Source organism: Manis javanica, chromosome 12, assembly GCF_040802235.1.
Source record: "Manis javanica isolate MJ-LG chromosome 12, MJ_LKY, whole genome shotgun sequence".
NCBI classification, from domain to species: domain Eukaryota; kingdom Metazoa; phylum Chordata; class Mammalia; order Pholidota; family Manidae; genus Manis; species Manis javanica.
Genome location: NC_133167.1, coordinates 25,726,204 through 25,737,500, shown reverse-complemented (window position 1 = coordinate 25,737,500; position 11,297 = coordinate 25,726,204). Strand labels below are relative to the sequence as shown.

At 40.6% G+C, this 11,297-nt stretch overlaps 1 protein-coding gene across 2 annotated transcripts in view; it reads right to left on the bottom strand.

The window, feature by feature from the left end:
* Window positions 1-938, bottom strand: part of C12H2orf80 (chromosome 12 C2orf80 homolog) — a 17,854-nt gene extending 16,916 nt beyond the window's left edge. For both annotated transcript variants that reach the window (XM_017663261.3, XM_073218215.1), the window contains exon 1: window positions 813-938. In XM_017663261.3, the coding sequence (XP_017518750.3) occupies window positions 813-853 (41 nt within the window). In that variant the 5' untranslated portion in view covers window positions 854-938. The remainder of the gene's footprint in view (window positions 1-812) is intronic.
* Between the last annotated feature and the right edge of the window lie 10,359 nt (window positions 939-11,297).

The following is an 11,297-nucleotide window of genomic DNA, read 5'->3' as shown; positions in this document are numbered from 1 at the left end:
GGAAGGACATTTAATGGGAGTTGTGATAAGGTCTTTGATGAAAAGGGTATTATTGTGTTCCCATAATATATATGAAATAGAACATAACCTTTTTTTCCCTTTTACACAAGAGTTAATTTGTGAAACATTTCCCTTTTGTTGTGTCATCGTATGGCCTCTTTATCAATCAAAACCAAATGCCCAACGTGGGGCCCGAACTCCCCACCCTGAGATTAAGAGCCTCATGCACTGCCACCTCAGCTTGCTGGGTGAAGGCTGCTTTTTCCTTTTTGTATGGTCTGATTTTTACCAACCTCTTCAAAAAAAAGATACCACATGAGGAAATTTTTCCATGGGAAAACTTGATGTTTTCTTTGTTTTTTAAAAAAATAATTCAGACAGCAAGAAATAAGGAAGTGAATTATTTAGACAATAAGACCGACAATAAAAGAAGCAGAGGCTGCAATTTAAATGCTGGGCCCTTGGATACATTTTTCAGAAATCTTTCCTCTACCTTTTACCAGCGGGGCCCTTTCAAAGGCACAACCTGCCCAGCACAGGCTGTCAGGGCTATGGGTTCAGCTCTAAGGTTCTAGAAGGCTGATGCCTCAGATGTGCATGCTGCTACCAGAAATATCCTCCCAAGAAATTCAGCCTCCTGCCTTGTACCACATGTGAAGACTCTCGGGCAGGAGACAGAGGCCAGATCATGTGGCTTCCTCCTATAGCACAGGATAGATTCTTTTTTACCCCCTGCCAATATCCAGACCATCTAGACATAAAATCCAGTAAGGTCAAAATAATAAATAAAAGCTATTCTCAATCATACTTACAGAAGCTTTTTCATTTCCTTCTTTAGGAGCCTTCTTTCCATAATTAAAGGCTTATGCAGCTGAGCAGGTATCAGTAGCTTTCACTGCACCTGATAATGCTCTGGGATGACCCAGCCTTTCTGAGCCTATAAGCTACAGCAGCAAATCAGAAAGAGAATCTGAGTTAGGGATGCTATCACTCCAAATACCAGTCATGGAATCCTAAGCTCTGGAAGGGATCCGAGAGTGTGCAGAGCTTAAGCCTCTTGTACAGAAGGTTCCAGGTCAAAAAGCCATCCATAGGCCAGTGCACCATACCTTGAGTTTATCTGACCCCTCTTCTTCCTTCCAAGTTTTTCCAACATTCATCATTTACTTATTCTTGCAAGTAAAACCTTGAATAGACATGGCTCATGTAATAGTGGATGAGACTATCTGGGCAGGACCATCCAAACATGGGTGGCTAGTGATCTGAATATGTTTCAGTTCTGTGCACATTCAATATAGTGACTCCTAGTGAAACCACCCTAGTATAATGGCTTATAATGGAGTTCTCTATAGAAGCCACATACAACTTCCTATATCCGAGAGGTCCTTGAAAGAGCATGTGGTCAAGGCAAATGTGAGGCCATGATAGAAGCCAAAAACTGGAGTTCAGGTGAGGGGGTCAAAAGGGATCTGAAGTCACAAAAAGAAGTTGATAAAAAAAAAATCATCACTATGAATGGGTATCCAGGGAGAGGTATAAATGAGATATAGCTGATAATATTTGCAATGTTTTATTTCTTAAAAAGATTTAAAGCAAATTGGGATGGTTAATTTTATGTGTCACTTTGGCTGGGCCATTGTGTCCAAATATTTGGTCAAACAATTTTCTGGATGTTTCTGTGAAAGTGTTTTTTTGGATGAGATTAACATTCAAATTACTGGACTTGGAATAAAGCAGATCACCTGCCACTGTGTGGGCGGGCCTCATCCACTCAGTGGAAGGGCTGAACAGAACAAAGATTGATTTCTCCCAAGCAAGAAGGAATTCTGCCAGGAGAATGTCTTTGAACTTCAACTACAACTCTTCCCTGAGTCCCCAGCTTGCCAGCCTATTCCTTCAGATTTTGGACTGGCCAACCTACCACAATCACATAAGCCAATTCTTTAAACTAAAGAATTGTATATATATATACTTTCTCTGTGTGTGTATATATATATATAAATATGTTCTGTTTCTCTGGAGAACCCTGACAATAAACAAATAAAAGAAAAACGTTAACATTGGTTGACTCTGGAATTATGGATCCACAGATGTTCATTAGGTTACCTTCTATACTTTTGAAATTGTGTGTTTTTAAATCATTACTCTAAAGATAGTTGGAAAAAAACTTCAGAAACTTTAAAAAGTATTGTAGTCTATAAACATTAAGCTTCAAGGGTTCAGTTTTTAACACCAAGCAAAGATGAAACAGGATGTCACCTATTTAAAGGAATTCTTCACCAGAGCAATTAAACTGTTTTGGACCTGCCTCACTGCTGTTACACCTGCTTTAGCCTTGGGCAGGATGTAGAAGAGGTGGAATGTGTGGGGGGAAAGTTGGTTCATTCCATAGGAAATGAATTAACTGTAAAGACAGTAATCTTGCTCTCTACAGGAGGATCAGTTGGGAGAGGATACTGCAAGCCAGAGAGGTGGCCTTGCGGCCTAGACAAGGAAAAGCACTGGATCCAGGAAGGCCAGATGCCAGTAGGTAGTGTCCACCCCACCACTGACTGGTGTGGCTGAGGCCAAGCTGCTGGGCTCTGCTGCACCCCAGTCTCAGGTGTCATCTAAAATATGATGATCTTGATTAACATGATTAAAAACACCCTTTACCCTAACAATCTACAACTCCATAAACACTAGCCTTGATTATCAACCTAGTTCACTAAGTCAGAAAAAGCTTTTTTTGGTAGAACACTTGTCTTATCTCAGTTCCTTGACTTGGGGGTGGGGTGGGGACGCCCTTAGCTTCATGGGCTTTTTAAAAAGCAAAAGACTTAGCATTTGCTTTGACCCATTGTTGTTTTTGCAATTTGAGACAGCCCTTTGAATTTCAGACTTAATAATCATAAAACATCCTGTCTCTTGGTGCTGTGACAACTTCCTCTTAGACTTAGCTCCCCTCTTCCTACCTTTCAATCTGGCAAAAATATGCAAAGGTTTAAGTCTTAAAAATATGGGCTTCTCTTACCCCCAAACTACTAGGCTGGAGGTCTGGAGGCTTTGTGAGGCTACCAAGTGGCTGTGCCACCTTGGATGAGTGAATTTGCCTCTCTGTGTCTTTGTGCTTCCTCCTCTGTAAAACAAGTATTGCATTTTCAGAGAGGCCCCTTCCATCTGCAGAATTCAGTGACCTACGTGCTTTGAGTAACTATGCCCCGATTGAATGAGGGTTATTTCCATAGACTCTATTCCGTTTAGATTTTAATTTAGCCATTCATCCACCGTTCTTTTCTGTCTATAGAGCTTTAATGAAAACAAGACTCTGGCTGGAAATACACACAAAAGAGCTATACTAGAAAGATGTCAGATGTCTTAGGCTTTGTTGTTTCAGAGAAACCACCCCCTCCCCCCACGCCGAAGCTGCAACCTCCATATTCTGTAAGAATATTGTGCCTTGAAGAATGTTTACTCATTCCATGCAGATCACCCCTTCCCACCCATCCATCTAGGAAACAGGTCTCTCAGACTGTATTCTATTAGGTTCCTGGCCCTTCACAAATTCTACTTTCAGAATCTCTCACAAACCAGAGACTGAACCCTGTGCTTTTGTTCTTTCCCTGCTTCTGGAGGCGTGCTTGGGTACTGGTGGGGCTGGTACTCACAGACCTCAGGAAGACAGGTGCTTTATTGTTGTTGCTAGGAAACGGTGAGTAAAGGAAAGTAATTTGTTTTTAGCCACCCCCACCTCTCCCTACCACCACCCTGCAAGGGAAAGAAGTCATGTATTTAGGACAGGTATGTGATCCTGACCAGGAGTTCACGTATCTTTTTACCTAAGCAGGCTTCCGTTTTCATCTAAATGATTAATCAGAAAGGTGAGAGGATGGGAGAAATTCACCTCCCCGAGGTATTTTTTAGCACTTGGCTGCAAACCTACGAGTTGACTGATGAGTAAGGATTACTGGGGAAGCCAGGGAACCCCTGGCTCGTCAGACACATAGGGTGCCCCAAAAGTACTTGGTGATTCTGCTTGGTGAGGTAGACACAGAGCAGTGGAAACCCTCAACAGCCATCACCTTGGTGCAAACATCACCATTTCTCTCATGTTACATGGTTTCCCTGCCCACAGATTTATTTCCTCAATTTAAGTACTTTCTCTCTTGTTTAAAGCTTGCTCTTGGTTCCCCACTGTCCTTAGAAGACTAACCATGGCCGGTGAGCCTCCTCTCTACCCCTGGACAAGGCAGAGTATGTGATTCTGGACCATCTAGGCCTGGCTGTCTGTTATCAATACCACTTAATCTTCACTGCCACTCATCTCCAGGGACCAGGTTACCTGACATCTCAGGTGTTCTATGAGTGGCAGTAAAAAAACTCTAGATTTGGATTTTTATAGATTAGTTGTTCCTCCACATTGAATTTATATTACATCAGAAGGTTCCAAATTTTGTGAGCCAAAAGTTTACACAATTTGAATTTTACGCAATTTAAGAAAAGGAATGTAAAACTGTAAATACAGAATTGAGTATTTAGAATCACTGATCATTACAAGGTACACATTTTAAAGAACTGACAAATACCACAAACATTAAAAATGTAGGAAAAAACCACAGTATTAATATTATCTTTATTATTAACTGTCTGACATAGCCTGAAATTCTTTTTTTCTTATATACTTTGATTACCTCAATATGACAAAGATTTTCTAATATATTTTGTAGCTATTTTCTATAGAAAGATTAAAAAGACAATTCAGTCTTTCCTCTAGAATAGCTGTTTATAATTTTAATTGTAAATAAAATGTTAGAATAAATGAAAAGTTGGTTTTCAGCTTACTGACTCCATGTGGGTGATACTTACTCTATAAGATTTTCCATAGTTTCCTGCTCAAGAGATGCTCCTTGCCCAAGGGTAACACTTGGAGAATTTCAGCCTTGACCTGGTGAGGCTTGTTCACCCCTGCCTCCCACCCATATCCCCCTCATCAGCATGGTTGAGGCTGCGGCAGTCAGTTCAGCTCGGCCAAGTCCTGGGCTCTAATGCTCCGCTCCCCAGCTTTAGTGCTTGGAGACAAAGAAAGGGTCCAGGTGCTCAATGGTCCATCAGGGGCTGCTTGTTGCCAAAGCCCCACATTAGTGGAGGAAATGCTAACAGTGTGCCTACCCTACTGCAATGCCAGGGCATGGAGGATGACCCCCAGGATAGGGCCATGTGGCTCATCCCCACTTCTGCCTTGGAGGACATGTCCAGCCTTAGATGAATCCAGGAAAATGAGGAGCCGTCTACCTTGGCTGCTTAAGCATTGGGAGAAAACCCATCTCTTCTTGTATTTCTTATTCTTAAGGCATTAACATCGAAATAAAACAACACAACAGCCAAAAACACTTTTATACCACCATGAGGAAATTCTCCATTCTCATAGGATATCCTTGAGGTAGATGTAAAAATAATATCCACATTTTATACATAAGATAGAAAGGAGATACAAGGGATAGAAAGGAGAGTCATTTGCCAGAGAAAGTCCATTTCTCTCAAATCTGACTACCCGGGCACTGCAGTGTCATCAGACTTTTCAATGTCTTCCTTAAGCTGTCTAATATTCATAAAAGATTTCATGATATCTGCACATAATACACTGACTTGATACTGTGGAAATGGAATTACATTTGCAAAGAACATTGATATGAATTTTTTATCTTTATCAAAATTTATATTTAAATTGCTGAAAAATAATACTACTAATTAGTGAGATAATGGAATGAGAACTATGGTAATTTGGGTAAGTTACTTAATTCTGTACTTTATTTCCCTCTTCTGTGAAGTGTAGTGAAATCTACCTTAGCAGTTGTTCCAAATGTTAAAAATGTCACATATATGTTTGTCCTGGGGCATCATAGTTCTTTTAAAAATGGAGGTTATTACTATTCTTAGTGTTTGCATCTTATGCAATTGTATTTATTCATCTTTTGCTCTTTGAAAGTGTTGTCTTAGTAGGTTTATATTAAATCTCTTTATTTCAATGGTTTAAGATCCTAGAGCATAAACACCATATTTTCTATCTTTGTGCTCCCCAAATAAGATACATAATGATGCTTTGCACTTATCGTGCATTCACCAAATATTATGTGCCATAGGAAATTTTATGTCCTGATGAAAATTCTGAACACATTAGGCAGATAAAACTTTTGCTCTCTCCTTTGCAGGAACGTTCTGACCCTTATTGGTTAAACAATTAGGGATTAGCAGGAGTTGACCAGATGGTAGTGTTTTTAGCATTTGCATTTGTAGGGGGAAAAAAGTTCGTGCCCATTACTGATAGTGTGTGGTAAGCCAGCATATGTGGGCACAGAGTTTTTACATGAAAGAAAAACAAAAGGATGAGATTTAGTAATCTCTTCTGTGGCCCCAAGAGACCAGACACTGTAGGGTAACAAGGCTATCACTGTGCCCACTCTAGGATTTACACGTGTCTGAGCATATCTGAGCAAGTCTGGAGGACCAGGGCTTGCACAGTTATACCAAGACTCTGTTTGCATCAGTGGTTCTCAACATCAGCTGTACTTCAGAATCACCTGAGGTGTGTTTAGAATTCCCTGGAACAATTAATTCAGAATCTCTGGGGGTAGGACCCAGGCATCCATATTCTTTAAATTTCTCTGGGGGTTCCAGTATGCAGATGAGGTTGAGAACCACTGGCATGTGAAAGACAGAGGGTCAGCTGGTAATTTTCCATTATTGCAGCTATGCTAAGCTTTAGTTTGCAGGGAAGTTTTCCTCATTTTCCCAAAAATTGGAAGAGGTGGAGCCCTTTTTCCCTTTGGTCCTTGTCACACTAGATCCAATGCTTAGTTCTAGGCGTCAACTTTGTACCAGTCTGAAGATGAAGCTACTAGATGAATGAGGACAGAGCCAAAGAATTTTTCACTGTATTTTTTTACATTTTAAATTTCTTATTTTTAAAATCAGTTTTTGTTGGAGATTAAGAGTAATTTTAGCCAAACACATCTTAAGTGATACAGTCCCCTAAACTGAGCCCAAAATTCATGCCAGGATTCTCAGGAGAAAGGACTGCAATAGAAGACAGAATAAAAACAATAAGCATGCTCCCCCTGTGAGTACCACAGGGCTTGGGGAGCACAAGTTGGCAGCAGCAATGGTGCCACAGTCTCTGCTAGTGGGAGGTGATATCACCAGGCGTGGCCGCAGGACAGGAAGGCATCCTTAGCTTCAGACATCAGCAACTTGGCCATTAGGCATCAGTAGCTTTGATGTTGATGTTTGTAGAGAAGAACTTTTCATAGAGGATTTTCCTTTTAGGCCTGTGGTTTAAACTGACAAGAGATAGATTAACAGGAGAAAAGGCATAACAATTTTTTCATGTTGCCTGGGGGCTTCACAGGAAAGAAGTGAAACCCCAAAGAAGTGATTAGGCTTGAGGGCCTATGTACCGTTCTAACACGGGGCAATAAATGGTGAAGAAGTAACTAGACAAAGGAGTAGGGGTTTGGGCTTGCAGGGATAAATTATGGGAAAGTGACTTAGAAGTATGTGGGGAAACTAATGGTAGATACAGGTTATGTAGTAAGGTTTGTTTATAAGATGCATGTTGGCACCACCTTCGTATCAGTAATGACAGTCATTTTCTCTTTCCTAGTCCTGGAGGGGGACACCTTCACGAGGGAAATTTATGTCCTGTTTTTAGGCTGATGGGGGAGGGCAGAGAGCTTTTCCTGTGACTGGTTCTTCTCAGCTGCCTTCAAATAAAAATAATCCTTCTGCCAATGTGGCATGTTTTGGGGTGGCATGTTCTGATCTCCTTCACCCTGATAGGAGCTTGTCAGCCATGCAGTCATACTGCCTCTGGTGGGTACCAGCTGCTGTCTTCCCTGGGGGCAGAGCCACTATTTTAGGATTAGACAGCAAAAAGGGACATTTTATAAGACACTTAGTTGCACTGAATGGAAACACACAACCCTAGCTAATTTACACCAAAAGGGAATTTATTGAAAGGAGGCTGAAAAATCTCACAGAATCCAGTGGCAGAGATATAGCTGGTGGGGCTTGAGGGGTAACGCCGGCCTGTACAGTCTCTTGGAGAATCAGAAACTCCTTCCTCATCTCTTCTCTCTGTTCTTCTCTTCTGCAGCAGTGTGCTTCATTCCTATGCTTCACTGTCCCCACACCTGCTTTCTCTCTTTTTTCCAGCCCCCAAGGCAGACAATGGCTGTCCCTGACAGCTCTCAAGTTCACCTGCTTCATCCAGCCACATGGAGGGATGTTTCTTTCTCTGTTGCTCTCTCTCCTGGTCTCTGGTCCAGGTCCAAAAGTTCTCCAGAAGATGTCATGGGTATCTGTATGTGTCTGCTACACACAGGGAGCAGGGTCTCACCTCCTGGATTGCAAGTTCTAAGACCCCCATAAATGCAATTAATTGTCTTACAGTTTTGCCTTTTTTTGGTTGACACCAGAGGGCTCCGAGGTAAAGTTTCCAGTATTTGTACTTAGAAGAATCTATCTCCCTGTCTTGGAGCATGCTGGTGTTAGGGAACAGGCTGCCATTGCAATATCTGTGTTAAGGATGACTTTTTTTTTTCGATGTTTACATTAAGTTCTTGAAAGTAGGATTCTCCTTGTATTTTTAAAGTAAACTTGTTCTTAAGACAAGAAGGCAGCAATAACTTTGGAAGCATGATCTTTTATTCCTTCTAATTAGATTCATAGATTATTTTCCAAGTTCTTCATTGCTATTATTGTTGCTTTAAGGAACATATTTGCAAGGGCAGTGATTCATCGCCTCCTGTCTGTTGAAAAATACGAGACCTGAGTAAGCCCAACTCCTACCATGCTTCCACAGCATGGCTCGGAAAAAAATTAAGGTGGCAGTATTAGCTGTCACTTCTTCACTGCTTCTTGAAGGTGGTGTCCTTTTTCTATTGGTTTTTGTATCTTTTCCTAGGGCAGTGAGACCAGAATAGATTTTTGCTGGCAATGCTTCTCAGACTGAGTTTGAGAAGCATTTCCACCTTTAAAGGCTTGTAGTGGTGAGAAATATAATAAGAAAAATGAAAAACAAGTCAAATTAAGTTTATAAAAACTGTAGTGTATTTTGAATGTTGAATTTAACAATGAAAATATTTGAGTTATAATGTGATATTAATGTACTGTTTACAAGCTAACCATTAGGAGAGATAGGGACCTATGATGATCTCAAAATAAGATACACATTTAAAGTTGACAAATATTATGTTGTTCCTTTCAACTCTGAGTGTAGATACAAGTTGAAATGTTGTTCACATAGCATGAATGTGAGGTGGGACCAAACACACCCCCTGCCTGGTCCTCCACCCTCATCTCTAAGCTCTAAGACAGGTTCCACTTATTAGATACACAAGCTATTAAAATACCTTCAACTGGAAAGTATCTAGTAGGTACAAACGTGGGCATATTTGTCCCCAGAGCAATGTGGCAAATGAGACTGGTTCTTCTCCTGTGTTACCATTTACAATTCTCTCTCCCAGCTGGTTGGGCAGCAGAAGGGAACACATAACAGAGAATCCTGGCTGAGCAGACCAGTGGGAGGGAGGGGATGGAAGCTGTCTTCCTTGCCGCCATTGGTCCTTGCTCTCCTCTGTGCGGTCCTTACAGCCGAGCCCTCTCCCTGCTTTGCCCAAGATAGCATGTCCCACACTCGGCGATATTCTTGCCTGCACCCTAGTTTTGAGAGAGAATGTGGTTATTTTCAATGACCTGTGCCTAAATCAACTGGCCTAATGAGGGCTATACGAATGCTTTCTTATTTCCATCTTGCATGCCAAGTTTAAAGATGGTCAGTCCCTGTTATTGTCAGGGGCTGGGGGTGGAGAGGGACGGCACAGGTCGGGGAGAATGTGTCTGAAATGCTTGGATAAGCTTTAAATAATCATTATCTTCTTCAAGAAGAGCGAAAAATGCCATCTACGAGTCTACAATGCTTCTTCAGCCACTTTAAAATTTGAAAATTTCCAAAAGCTGCAAGCTTTTAAAATAATCTAATTTGAATTGACATGAGGCTCTAGTTTTTTTATATGTTCCATAATGAGAAGATTCATATTTGATTATAAACATACTAATGTGTTTGAGCGCAGCAACTATTCCAGATCCGTCTAAAGGTGGCTTGTAATATGCACAATATATACCCTTTGTTACCTTTGCAACATCTGAAATCTGGCCGAGAGTTCAAATAAAGGATTGAGAATTTGTAGATTACTGGATTGCCTATCTTAAATCTTTAGGATAATTTTTTTTAAACCACAATTTCTGTAGTTGGCAGTCACCAGGATATAAAATGAGAGATTCTTATTAAATGAATGTTCTTTGACAAGTAAGTGAACTAAATAATTTCCTAGATACAGGCTGTAATTTTTGGTTGCCGATAGTGCTTAAATCAGTCTTCCTGCATAATAATAAGTACCCAGTGTATTCACACCTCTGCAATTTCTTTTGGGATTTATGCTTCATTCTAAAGCCCCATGCTATGCTGGGCAATGCTCTAGAAGTAGAGTCCTATAAAGAACATCACACAGAAAGATGACAGAGATGACAAATACCCAATTTTAAATCTCTTCATCACAGCATTTAGAATAAATCAACTCACTCTAGTAACCAGCATAACAAAGAAATATACAAATTAATCTGAGGGAAAATTCAAAGAATTTAGTGATTTTTTTCTTCAGCATTTCTTTTCACTTCTCATTCCTTAAGTTTCTAACTGTACGTTCTCTAACTTACTGTTATTTGCTTGATTAAACCCAACTTTTTTTGTTATCATTTTCACCCAGGGTTTAGTCTCATTCCTGACCAGGTTCTAACTGAATGGCACATTGTGGGGTCATGTATTCTGCTCCCCTTTACAGGCAAAAATTGGGATTGTTAGCATTTCCTTAAATGCTAGCAGGTTTTGTAGACCGTTTTTAAAAGAGCTTTTCAATTTATCTTTTGGAGAGGGAAATGGATGCAGCTTAGTGAGGAACACAAGCCCTGCAATAGCAAAGCCTGGAATTCTCTCATCCTAGGTCCACCATAGGGCAGGGGCTCAACTGACTGCTTGTGTTTATTCAAGCAACGAGTACCAGTAGGAAAAAGGATTCCGCTGTTTTAAAGGAAACGTCGAGTCCTTTCTATAGGCAAGTGGCCTATTCTCTCCACCTGTTTTTTTTTGTCTATAAACTGAGGGTAATCACAGTATGAAACTGGTCTTGGCTAACCTTTTAGAACATGTTTTCAGTTTTCATGAATCATGATTGAACATTCTGAGCTTTAAGGAAATGTTAGCA